The sequence below is a fragment of the Lepisma saccharinum genome, chromosome 3 (genome assembly GCF_977018435.1).
Source record: "Lepisma saccharinum chromosome 3, izLepSacc3.1, whole genome shotgun sequence".
NCBI classification, from domain to species: Eukaryota; Metazoa; Arthropoda; class Insecta; order Zygentoma; family Lepismatidae; genus Lepisma; species Lepisma saccharinum.
The window spans coordinates 53,144,851-53,158,947 of record NC_139231.1 but is presented as its reverse complement, the minus strand read 5'-3'; the positions used below and the strand labels follow the sequence as shown (position 1 = coordinate 53,158,947).

Sequence of the window (14,097 nt, the reverse complement as noted above, 5' to 3'; positions counted from 1 at the left end):
TATATGAAATTTAATCCTAATACACTCTCTCTCATCCTTCATCAAACCTTTAGACGGGTATGGCATGAATGGAAACTCAGTCATGAAAAAGAATAGACAGTTGATTTCTACAAGTGCCTTAACAACGGTGGTAACAATACAGAGAAGTACTAGATTACAACCATAAAGAAAATTTGTGACAAATGTTTGAACAGCTTATTGGAACTTTCTTTCTGAACATCCCTCGTACAATGCATCATCTACCAAAACGTTTTTGGATTGGTTGTCATTTTATCATACAAAGTGATAAATAATTACCAGTAGAAATAATTTGCAAGAGTGGAGTTCTCGCAAGCCCTCTGGATGAGGAAAGTGGCCAGGTCGCAGGGTTGTTGTTCCTCTTTCTTCGTGTCTCCTCCATCCAGCACCAGCGGATGAGCAAACGCTGGATCGGCCATGTTCTCCATCAGAGAGTTGGCCCTCAGGAGCTGTGGGCCTTCTCGTGCAGCCGAACTTGATTCTGTGGGGATCAAACTCGTCGACCTCTTGATTGAAGACTCTGTGACAGTAAGTTCCCTAAAAACAAGTAGTAGCTAAGTTATTGCATGCCTAGACAAAAATGAAATACCAATAAGAATAGTCAGTCCATACTGGAATGGAAAATAACGTCCAGACTTCAAATTTTCAATGATTAATTTTAACATTAGCAAATGTTGCAACCTGCACAGTTTTTCTTGGATCCATGTGCCGTTGGCCTTAATTTATCAGCAATGTATTGGTAAAATACAATTAATACTAATTTGTAAATAACTGAATTTGCTGTATGATTATGACTCGTAGATGTGGCACACACTTACTCTGGCTTCTCCTGGTTGGATGCTGCATCCTTGTCCTCAGAACCCTGTGAGCCACTTCGAGGAGCTGCACCCTTTCCAGACTGGCTGCTCTTGTAGCCATCTTTTATCTCTTCAAAATTCTCGTACTTCAATGCTTCGACCAGCTGCAGTAAATACAACAGCAAATCCTACAAGGGAAGAACAGGCTCCGCATTACAAAATATGCAATGAAAACTTCCATTCATATCTGTAATGCTTCATATGCTAAAGCAGTGGTTCCCAAAGTGCATGTTGCAGCACCCTGGGGCACACTCGCTGGCTTACAGGGGCACCGTGAAATGTTCCAATATTTTCACTGAAATGATGGTGATTGTTCCAAATAGGTGCTTTTCAAACAAAATGTTTCTCAATTTGAAATGTGTGTTTATTTTTTTAACTTAAGGGAAGCAACCTAACCACACTAACGGAGCGTTGCAAGTGTTAGATAGGCTTACATTCTGACTTGGGCATGGAAAAAGTTTGAAACACTAAGGGTGTCGTGGAATGAAAAAGTTTGGGAACATCTGTGGTAAAGCGTTTTCTCCAAGATACAGATTTGAAATATATACGAAAGAAACACTGCTACTTAAAACTTGGTCTAACTTGTACCTTATCAGTACACATTAAGCACTAAAAAAAGTGCAATGAGGTTTAAAATTCAATGAAATGTGTGATGCTTTGTTGACTTATTGTCAATATCTCCATGACAGAGTGAAGAAAGGGATGTATAAAAAAGTCAGCACGTATCTCCACTATTGTTGCATACAACAGGATTTTTCCCATTCAAAATTATCTTACCTCATCTGGGGCCTGCTTTAGTCGTGTAACAGCATAACGTCGCACAACTGGGTGTGCGAAATTTGGACTCAGCAATTCCAGAGCATCCTCCACATCCATCGGAGTCCACTGCTGCAACAAATCCAGCGACTGACGAACCTCTCCAGGCACCTTCCAGTTTACACTCTTTAGGAATTTTGTTAAGGCCTAGAAAAATTATGAAGTATATGTAATACATAGAGACATGCCAATTTCATTTTTGATGGAAAAACACGAAATGTGAAATAACACACTGTAATGTTAATTTTTATGTTCCTGAAACACGTGAGGTGCATTTTTCTACCATGTTTTGTCACGAAATGAACTGCAAAATAAACTCTTGAACATGAAATTTAGAGTTTATTTAACAACATAGCACTTTCTGAGGTCTGAATTATCGTGAGAGTTATGCAAATCACGGAAAATGTATTAATTCTGCTGAAAATATTTTGAGAATTAATAATGGAGTGATTTACACACAAATACACTTAATACTTGGACAACTACATAAATGTGCTACATATTAGAAGGGCCACTCTTGATCCAAAAATGTGCCCATTTATTGTACCGAAATCTTGATATTTTATTCACTATAAATATGTGGCTCTAGAATACATGATACGCAAGAAAGGGAAAAAATAACAGTTTCATCTTGCACCTAACTTAGGTGATATGGTAATGGATTTTTAAAAACGTTTTGAGGAAATATAACAGAATGACAGCATTACAAAGCTCTTCCAAAGGACAAAGTTTGAAGCCAAGGTTTATTTTAAGCCCATTTTTTGCTCAGATAGGCTATAGGTTAATTGGGGCTGGACCTACAGTTTAATATGGAATCCGAACCACTATGCAATATTCTTCCTCTGGAGATTGTAAACTGGAAACGCCTTGCTTACAATGTGACAGTGTTGCTACTAAGCTACCGGTAAGATGTTTCTCAAAGAAAAAGAAAGAAATATGTTTCTATCTCCAAAAGTGTCACGCTTACAAACATTAACTGTCAAACTTAGAAATGTGGCTACCAGAAGGAAGAAAGATCTAATCACAATACGTCCTTGCTACATACAATGAAAGCTTAGAAATATCAATACTTCATGAAAGCTCACAATCACTAGACAAATTTAGCAGTTGTCCTGGAGACTGTTCAAGGGTTGCACATATCACCTTTAAACATTACACAAGTTTGTATTGACATCAACTTTCTTTCAAGACATTAACCCGTACGGCTTTCACATACTAACCTTCTTTTGATTACTAAGATAAAAGCGAAACTTCCACACCAAATCCTGCTCTTCAGTGGTGAGCTGCTTGGTTGGAGGGTAGCCAACTATTGTATTCAGTAGGTCCCTAACACTGGCATTTGGCTTCAAGTCCTTGTCCGATACTCCACTTCGGAGACTACGAGCAAGCTTGTGATGCTTACTCTCGACAAGATTTTCCTGCAGAAGATATAGAAAAGGATGAAGTAAAATTAGTGGAACATGATTGAAATAACTCTACCTTACCTTTTACCACATACCAGAGATGTATTCTAGAAATTTCAGTGAAAAAAACAGGCAAAACCACGGCTGGCTCAGTTGATAGAGCAATGAAACAGTATAACACAGACCAGAGTTCAAATTAAAGTTGGAAATTAGAAATCTGGCTTCTGGACTCTCAGGCAGTATAATCTTATGAGGGGCTTGTGTTGTTGTTCCTATATATTTGGACAATTTGTCCCTTCATCCATCTTATCTTACCACCATTCACCCTCATCTTTGCGATTAGACAAAAGGGGCAGAAAAGTGAAGTAAATAAGCTAAATCAACCAATCAATCATTGTGATAGCAAAAATTCATAACCACAAGTATAATTTCTTGAATTTTTATGACTTCTTGACTGGCAGACACCCTGTATAAAACAATTCTTTAAAAAGCCACACCACTTGGTACAGATTGTATATTACAAATAAAAAAAGCTAAAATTTATTGGCAGATTCAACAAGCAATGTTCAAAGCCAAGTAATGTCAATATCTCACCTGTAGTATTTCATGATCAGGCACTGTAACAATATCAGCCTGCACCCTGAACTGATATACTTCATCCCCATTCTTCTCATAGTAGACCACGGAGTGCTGAAATAGAGAAAAAAAGCCTTGTTGTAAACCATCTTGTCAACATGATTCTCTTGCATAAAACCTATAAACATCAACAATTTACTCACAATTTATGATTCGAAAGTCTGGTTCATTCACATCTTGCCACATTGCATGACAAAGTTCTTGGATTTGAGTCCTAGGCAATGTAATTCATTCTCATCTTCATGATTAAGTTATAAAGACAGGAAAGCATCACAAAGTAACCATTATAGAATACAGTACAAGAAAATTTAAGAAAAAATATGCTTGCATAACAGATACATGTTAAAAAGATTTCATCTTGACTGCATGCAATTATGACATCAGTATGTTACAATTAGATATTGGTAGGGCAAAGATTGTCATGGCTTTGCATATTATTTTGATAAAGGTGTTGAAAGATGTTATTGAACTTTACAGAAATTCAAGTTATGAAAAACTAAAATTAATTCATGACATTGTGCAGTTAAAAATTACATGAAAAACCACACTATCCATGTTGCTACTTTCTTTTGGTTTTGAACCAATTAATTACGGAGGTTCACTGCATTCATTGTCCGAGGTGTCTCGCACATAGATGCAATGTTTGCTACAGGTGAACATATGAAATTAATTGGATCAAAACCAAAACAAACTAGCAACACACGTGATGTGGTCATTTGCGTAATTACCATATTTCACATGTATAATGCAGACCCTGGTTTTTGATAGGGAAAAGTGATAAACAGTTATATCTTGTATTAATGCACAGTACAATTCAGGTTTGATAAATGGCTTTCTTACAAGTTGTAAAGCTCATATGCCGATTAAAAGTGAATGACATCATAGCTATTCAATGAGCCACTTGTTGCTATGTGGAGCAACAGGAGAATGCCATACAATAAGTCACCAACCCATGCCACCTCCCCCCTCTCCCTCCACTGTGTTTAGCATCCCAAACCTTCTGTAACCACCTTGTTCATTCTGTAGAAGAAGAAAGCGAGATCAACATTACATTATAGATTTGTAGTGCTCAGGAAGCTATTTTGCATTATTTCTCCTGCGTCCGACAAATACTGCTGATACATCTCGCGTGTGACAGGAGTGATGTGCTTGAATGCTACACGAATGGTGCAACTTTTCTTGATGTCTCAAAAACGTTCCAATACAAAGTGAAAAATCTTTGGAAACGGCCATTTCCTTTTATAGTGTTCCTTTATAAAATTATTATTACTTGGTGCGTACTGAAAGTCGTGATCAACTTTTTATTTCAGACGTAAATGTTCACGTAGAGCGATGCGCTGTATAAGACAGTTAGAATTATCTATTGTGACAACATACACTTGAAAGTGGGGTGATCGGCGCAGTATGTATGCACATTAGCGAGTAGCGAGTAATGGCTCCGTTTGACACGTCGTTTCGCCAGCGTGCAGTAATTGCATTTCTGTTGAAGGAAGGTGCATCGGCATCAGATATCCACCGCCGATTGCAGGAAGTGTATGGTGATCAGTGTATGGTTGCCAGTAGCATCAGGCGATGGATAAAACATTTTAGAGGTGGAAACACAGACATCAGTAATCTCCCTCGCACAGGCCGCCCGAGAACTGCCTCGAACAACAGGAACGTGGTTCACGTCCACGAAATCATCCAGGGGAGTAGGTGTGTTTCGGTTAGGGAACTTTGAGAAAACTTCGTCGTGCTATTCGTGAAAAACGTCCTGGCAGGAATAATGTTATCCTCCAACACGACAATGCCAAGCCGCACACAGCACAGCTAACGAGGGATGAAGTTGCCAGATTTGGGTGGGAACTCCTTTGACATCCTCCCTACAGTCCAGATCTGGCTCCTTCTGACTTTTACTTGTTTTCTTTTCTGAAAGAACACATGCGGGAAAACAGATATGACACCAACAAGGAAGTGGAACTTGCCGTTAGGAGAATACTCAGACATGCCCGAACGGAGTTCTACAACAGAGGAATTTTCAAACTTCCAGAACGTTGGCAAAAATATGTCGATTTAGATGGTGATTATGTTGAAGACTAATAAAGGTATGTACTTTAACAGGCATATATTAGATTCTTTTTTGTACAGTTTACTTCCTTCTTTTAACATGTTGATCACGACTTTCAGTATGCACGATATTATTAAAGAAATTCAAGTTGCTAATTTGTATTTACGCCTGATATATATGTTTTATATGCAGTGACATAGTGAAAATGTGAGTTTTCATGTTGGCTGTCCGAATTATTCTGTGCATAATACACACCCAAGTTTTTGGGGACAAAAATTTTGGAAAAAAGTGTGCATTATACATGAGTAAATATGGTAAATGAAAGTGCTTCGTTTGGGCATATTTGACAATTTTCTACACAATAGAGAATATTTTAACCATTTTCCAGTCTTCTTCAGCATATTTTTAGTTCTTCAAGATATAAAGAACTTTACTCAGCTATTTCGAAGTGGATTAAATTTGCTTTCCTTGCATCACTCGAAGTAGAAAGAAGTTTTTCTAGGCAATAGGTCACATTTCAAAGTTTCATAATTTTTACTCCATTCTCTTTTGTTTTTTATTCTTACACAAATAGTTCACTCCATGAAGATAAAATAATTTATTAATTAGAAATTTATATTGTTGTAGCATATATTTTATGTTTTAGAGCATATTTATGGAAATTGTATGACACAAGTTCATTTTGTTTTTTGTTGTTTATATTTTTCTTTTTAGGTTCTAGCCTTACTTCTCAGTATCTTAGTGGTAGCTGACAAATACATGAATACATCTTTTTAAAATTCCTATTCAATGTTATAGAAAGAAAATAAAAAGTTATACTTACATGTCCTCCTTCAAATTCAACTACCGGGAACTCAACCATGACGTACATGTACTCTGACTTCCTCTTCTCTTTCTCATTGATCATTCCAATTTCTCGGAACGTCAGTCTGTCTAGCCAGTCTACTTTCGTAACATGGCCATTTCTGTGTTTCTTTACCAACTGAAATATAATACCCACATGTTAGATCAATGTAGCAGTGGAGTGGATCAGTGTCACACAAATATGTTAAGAAATGAATTGAATGTGAAGACATTATTAAGTATTTAAAGCCACACAAAATAACTGGAACCCTATTTCTTTTGTACGAATGAACATATCACAAGAGTAAATTTACTAGTTATACACACATATGGAATTACAACAGTTATAATCAGTATTAACCTATGCTTTTGGATTCTCAAGAGAGACAGATTATAGTAATTTCACACAGGATGGTTGCTACTGTCAGGGTCCAACACTGACTTCATGTCAGAGAGCAAACACTGGCAGAGACCGGCCTTGTAAAATTAATTGAACTGAGTTTGTTTTAAGTTCACCTAATGCACAGATAAGATAATAGTGACTGGACTTACATTCCAAAGTGGGATCCAAACCACTGTGTGCCCCTTTCATTACAATGTAATGATATTACCATTACCAGTATGCCATCCGAGAGGTCCCTTGTATGAAGAAACCATTCTACAATCTGTACCTTACACGTCCTGGTTATTTGCTAATCAGGCATTGCCAGGAAAACCATATCTTCCACCATAAGCACCCAACATATTTCACAGGCTAAATGGCCTGTGAAGATGAATTGAGACTCAGATTTTGTGAGAAAGTGGAAGTACAGAGTTATCTGTCGATCTCTGCCATGCATGCATTCTCTTCATATACCGTGCGTTCATTTCGATCTGCAGCCGAGAGATCGGGAGAAGCGTGGCGGGCGGCGCTGACGGAGATGCCGACATTTGCGGCCTGTAATGCCCGCTTATTTTTATAGACATATGCAGACATTTATATAAATATTGCAAAACGATCACTAATCTGTGTTATAACACGCAAAAATTCTTCTGTAATTCATCCAAGTTCTGCTCTTATATACACAAAAAAATACGCTTTAGAAACGATGTTAAGAGCCACAGATAATAAAACATTTTAATCATAGTTTTGACCAGTAACGTCCTGCTTAAGTTTATATCCTTGAAAGAGTTTTGTACCGATGGGGATCGTTTGGAGGTTTTGAATGTGCAACACTGTATCAAGATTACGCTGTAGAAGAAACCGTTAAAAGTCAATAGTGTTCGTGAGCTTCCTTGCAATCCGAAATCTCCGAGCTCGAGTTTTTTGTTCCTTCGCGACTAGATGAAGACAGAGTTGTAAATATAGTGGCGAGCAATGTAAACCAAGAGCGTGTTAATTTCGTACTGTGCGCAAGAGTGTTATTCTTGGTTACTTGCAGTTACTTGTTTGTGTTATTGTAGTGTGTATGTGTGACGTGTCAGTGAGACGATTGGAATGCCAGCCGCAAGATTCACGTTAGAACAAAGATTTTTTTATGTATGACACGTACCTACGTGAAAACAAACTCGTGTCGAGACGTGTGTAGGTAATTTGTACAGAAATTCCCATGCGTTTCAACTCCACACAGAGATACGGTTAGACATCTTGTCCTTAAATTACGAGAAACTGTATCGTTAAATTTTAAAACACCTAAGCAAAAACGACGGATTCTAACCGAAGCAAAACTCGATGATATTGGTGCAGCGTTAGAACGTTCTCCAAACAAACCTCTACGCCGTGTTTCACAAGAGGTGGGCGTGTCAAAATCATCGGCACATACAGTCACTAAGCTACTAAAATTAAAACCATACCCTTATAACGCAGGTTAGTGCTCGTTTTGCAATATTTATATAAATGTCTGCATATGTCCATAAAAATAAGCGGGCATTTCAGGCCGCAAATGTCGGCATCTCCGTCAGTGCCGCCCGCCACGCTTCTCCCGATCTCTCGGCTGCAGATCGAAATGGACGCACGGTATAAAAAAAGATAACCTTAGAATTATGTCACATGTTTGAAACAGCAAAAGTCATTGTTTACACCTTCTCAAATTCTAAAGTAGGCTCGGCAACTAGAACCTTACACCCTATAAAAAGTGACAGTTTAGTTGTTCCTTTTTATTCTCCCTCAGTTATAAAATCACCACATTTTTTGTTATGTTATTTAATAATACTGGATGTATATTTTATAGTTCTACAGTACAAAGATAAAAAAAACTATAAAGCTATCAATCTCTGTGCCATGATGGGTTGGTCATAGTGGAGATGATATGATCACAAGCTCTGGCTGAGCCACTTCATGCAGGGCACCATTGGGAAAATTTCCATCCAATATCACAAGAAATCAAACTCAAAACTCCTGCATGGTGATCTGATGCTCTACCAATGGGATAACTGTGGCTTTTCTTCTAGGTCTACAATAAAATAAAAAAAAAAAGTAAAGTGCTCCCCTGTGCTTAGCACCACGCCATGAAGGCGTATAGGGGGTGTGGATGTAATGCCCCACACTTTCTTGATCCGGTCATGAGTGGGGGTGATGTGATCAGCATCACACCCCTGACTGCCTTTACCCCCCAGGTTTCCCCAGGTACCCATGTTGTTCGATGCTGGGTGGGTGCCGGGGCCGCTTCCAACGTTAGAAAAGTTCCCGGATTTGAACCGGCCGGGGATCGAACCCGGGACCTTGAGCATGGTAGTCAGACACGTTACCGACTGAGCCACCGCGGCCACTTCTAGGTCTACAATCCCAAATGCATTTCAAGAAATTATTTAAAAGTTGGAATTGACTTTCTTTACTTCAATATAAATGTCAGATGGCTTCTAGCAGATGAACAGTGAGCCAAGATTCATTAGATAAAAATATCATCAGTACATAAAAATACACCAACTTTCACAAATTCAATGCCATAAGTGAGTGTAAGATGGAAAAAGAGAATACTTGAGGCTAACTGGAACTGAATTTACACTTTCACAAGGGAGTCAAACCTAATTACACTGTCAAGGAAAATTCTGTATGCTAACAATTTATAAAACATTTCAGTCTTTATTGAGAAGTGAAGGGACAAGGATGAAAACTGAACAGAAAAGCTCCAAAGACTGAAAAGAATACGATGGTGTAAATATGTCTAAGGAACAAAAGAAAGAATGGGCAAAATTGTGAAGAAATGAAGAAGTAAAAGATGAGAGCACAGATGAGGTGGAACAATTGAGTAGGAAGGCAGGATAAATCAATCAATCAGAAAATCAATTAATAACACAAGCTAAAGTTTTTCTTGATTGAAGAACAGTAGAGAGCAATTCTATTTGTCAGTTGTACAGCACTACTTACCTTAGCCAATCTCTGCATCTGCTCCTTCCCATGGTCCCTGCCTTTCCCTGGCGTTGTCGTTGGGAAATTTCCATCGGCCACCTGGTTTGGCCACACTCTCAAATCCACCATGCCCTGGAAGTCACAAGTTCAAAGATAAGCTTCACAGAGCATTTTCTTTCTTCTGGACTTCACACTCTGATAAAGTTACAACACCAAACTCTTTATTTACTCCAGTCCTTATCAGATCTCAACAACCTCCATTACATACAACGTAACTACACTTAATTAATAAGTTTACATGCACAATAGATGTTGCATAAGAGACTCATCAGAAGTGGTATAATCTGATAACCTGATAGTTCATGATAGGATCACAAAGTTCTGAAGAATATTTGGTTAAGCAATATAATCTGATGACTGTGAATGAAATAAATGGTGATTGTGCATTCTTGATGAAGTTGCTTATCTTCTAACAAATTACAAAGTTATGCTTTCAAGGGTTTTCCAAAAGCAGTTCACGACCAAGTTCCTTATTGTTACACTGATAAACCATATGATCTTTGTCTCTTCTTCACCTACAAATGCATTTTTTAGGTCTGAAATGGTACCAATATTCTTATTGATCTCTGCTGATAATAATACTTAGTGGGACAGTGAAATGTATAAATTGTCTGGTCCCTGAACAAAGGTAACTTTTTTTTTGGTGACAAAGGTTTTTTATATACTTAACAAGAAAAGAGGATGAAGTTTCAGTTTTTTGCTTAAAGTCCACTATTCACAGACACTATACCCACAACAGTCAAATTACTCATGACACACTTTCAAAGTCATGTAACAATGCAAATATGAATATCTGCTACATTAAATGAACTACAGGGTGTTTCCGAAGTTGCCTCATATTTAAGAAACAGTAGTATTAAGGGTACAGCTTCATACAAGGTGCACATTTATAATAATTCTATCAAAATACGTGAGTGTATTAGAAAAACAGAGAAAAAGTGAGTTCTAGGTTATGGATTTCTTCTAACATTGCATCTAAATATGAATCTTTAAGTTGATTATTAAGCTGTACCATTAATAAATGTGTTTCGACTTCCATGTATTTATGAAAAATGAAAATGTATACTCTTTAACTTAAAGTTTTCACTAATCACAGCAATATTTCGGCATTTTTCATAAGAGTCAGTTCTTCAATATTTCTTCCTTCCATTCATGTACTTCATGCAGCTACATTTACAAGCAGATGGAAGAATCTCCCATGTGTTAGCCTCTATGGACAGGAACTTTTCAGATGCATGCTTTTTGAACTTGTCACGATATATATATGAAAATCGTAACTCGAGAACTAAGTGTCATCGAGAGATGAATTTTTCTTTTTTTTTCTTTTGAATGACAGGGCTTTTAGTGGAGGTGAAATTTATACACTGTACCTCCCAATAATAAAAGTTAAACCAAGGTGAAGAAGGAAAACAAAATTTAAAAAAAAAAAGTATTCAGCATGTCCCTGTGGCCACCAAAATACACCAAAGTGAATGAAAAATGTAGTATGTAGCAGTGGTACATTCCTACAATCATGCAAAGTTGTGTTGAAAATAGGCTGATACTTCTTGGGGAAAAAATAACAACAATGTATAATAAAAGAAGTGTTGCCAACTTACAGGAACATTTCTGGAAAATCGCTCTTAGCATTGGCCCTATGGATGCTGGATGGACCAAATTTGCAGGGAAACACTCTTTGAGGACATGTAATGCCAGTCCTCCATTTTTTTTAAAAAGGAAATTATAAAATTTTTTTTAGAGAATTATAGTTTTGGGGAAATTTAGACAATTGGACATTTCCTACATATAAAAGTAAAATATATCAACAAAAAGTGGTCAATGAAGAGTAACAGCACATTTATAAATTCCATCCCATAATGTTGTTAGGGGAAAATCAAAATTTTCAAACTGCATTTGTTAAGAATAGTAACAATAAATATATTGTTTTGTGATTCGAGTATGTCATACTTTCATACATATACAAATGAACAAAAATGACAGAACTGAAATATCATGTGTAGTTTTGAAGAAATGACACGTTAATTGCCACCATGTGGTGGTTGTATACACACACACACACACACACATATATATGCTGCTTATCTTTTGTGTAATATATCCAGTGGGATATATATATATATATTGTCCATTCAAGGTTAACATGTTCATAGAGTACTTAAAAAAGTAACTCCCATACATATCCATCGAAAATTCTAAATTGGTATCCAGGCCACATACATCTCCCTCTCATTTGGTTCCTACCGTGAAGGAAACTTAACCTCTTAGCCTTAAGAGGGCTTCAACACAAATAAAAAAAAAGAAGTGGTAGCAGATGGAAGAGCAGATTAAGGGTACAATAACATTGATAAAAACAATTCACATCATATATCCTGGTTGTGACTCTAGAGCCAAATTACCCTGCTAATGTTAGAAATTCAGTGCAATATCAATGCTTCCCTCTCAATATTATTGTGTTTCATTTTCTATGATGCTAATAAGAGCATAATTATGTGCTCATCTTTAGAACTGAAACAATGCTGATACTTGGAAATTGTAAAACTTCAGAGTAGTTCAGAACTATATCATAGCAGTGGCACTTCCTAACACCGAACATAAGGCACTGGCAAAGAAGAAAATTGTATGAAAAAGAAATATATATATATATATATGTACATGAATCTACTTTCATCATGCACTTTTGCCAATAAAAATGTCAAAGTTGGGGATTTTCTTGTAATGGACTGAATATCTGAACTTGCAATGCTACCAGATGACAGATACAGATGTCTTGTATGAAGCTCCAGAAGGGTATAATAAATTAAATACCTGTCACACGGATAGGTGAGTTTCATATTAAAATACTTTGATGGTGGTAACTGATAACTTTGTTTACGTTTGATTATTTAACACTTTTGTACCACTTTATGTTATTTTGTATTTTTGTTGTTTTACATCATTTTTCTATATTTCTAGGAGAATGGTGACAAGACAGATGAGTGGTGAACTTTTGCAACAGACGAACAGAAAACAAATACAATTACACATGCGATACTCACAGTTTGAACCTCGAACCATTGGCATTCTATGTTAGGCTAACTTTTGGTTAATTTCAACAATGGAGATGAATACTGATTATATGATATTGACGAAAGAACAACTGCAATTAATACCAATGTCCTTACCAGGAACTCTGAACATATATATGACACACACACATATACACAAGGAGAGAAGGAGAGAGAGTGGGAAGACAGAGAAAGAGGGAGAGATTGGGCTACAAGACAAGAATTCTTACCACAATATCTGTAAGATTAAGATGAACTTCTGGAGCCTGGGTATAACTTTCACTCTGGAACACTTCCCACCAACTCTCCTTTGATCCATTCTCCTGTTTTGGAATTCTACGTTGGGGTTTCTTCGAAAATGTGAACCACACCATTTTGACAGATACTACCAAAACTAAAAATTTATCTTACAAATTTTGATTCACGAATGAAAAAAGCTCAGTTCAACTACCAGAGAACTACACGATTTTCAAAACTGCTTGCCATTTGGAAATTCTATCTATGGTAAACAATTTCCAAATGAATGCTATTGTTGACTCACAGATCCAGGTTGTGCTAAGTGATCCCTTTTCCAGAAGGAGACTCTACAAAGAATTTAAGTTCTACATCGGAAAAAAGATTTCCCTCCTTCAGAGGAATACTATTAGCAGACAGGCTGTTCTCCATCCAGATCACGAATCACTGACAGGAAATTCCAGAGAAAGTATTTATACAAATATGTTACGTTATCTCTTTCAGAAGACCACTGCTCAGAAGACAAACATTCGAGAGATAGAGCTTATCAAAAGTAAAGAAGGACAGAAAATCAAAGTCTATGTGCTTATCACCTGAGGGAAAATGGCAATTGCTTAGTCAAGCAATCTATAATCTCAAGATTCTGTTGCACCTCATAATTTTCTGTTTGTTTCCTGTTCACTGGGGGTAGTAAGTGGAAAATAGTCAAGCCCCTGCCTGCCTCCTTGTTGCCTGACTAACTGGACTGGAAGCTAACTTAAAAGTCATGTCAATTGCTCCTACACTAATCTATGTAATCCATTTGTTGTCT

General features: G+C 37.0%; 1 protein-coding gene across 2 annotated transcripts in view; it reads right to left on the bottom strand.

The window, feature by feature from the left end:
- Pi3K59F (phosphatidylinositol 3-kinase 59F) overlaps positions 1-14,097 on the bottom strand; it is a 43,445-nt gene that overhangs the window by 13,419 nt on the left and 15,929 nt on the right. The window contains exons 1-8 of one of the 2 annotated variants that reach the window (XM_083118550.1): positions 13,283-13,663; positions 9,967-10,080; positions 6,601-6,759; positions 3,689-3,784; positions 2,912-3,109; positions 1,653-1,838; positions 837-1,003; positions 298-555 (exon numbers count right to left, since the gene is read on the bottom strand). In XM_083118550.1, the coding sequence (XP_082974676.1) occupies positions 298-555; positions 837-1,003; positions 1,653-1,838; positions 2,912-3,109; positions 3,689-3,784; positions 6,601-6,759; positions 9,967-10,080; positions 13,283-13,426 (1,322 nt within the window). In that variant the 5' untranslated portion in view covers positions 13,427-13,663. Of the gene's footprint in view, positions 1-297; positions 556-836; positions 1,004-1,652; positions 1,839-2,911; positions 3,110-3,688; positions 3,785-6,600; positions 6,760-9,966; positions 10,081-13,282; positions 13,664-14,097 lie in introns of those variants that run through there. The other variant, XM_083118549.1, reaches the window with a different exon arrangement.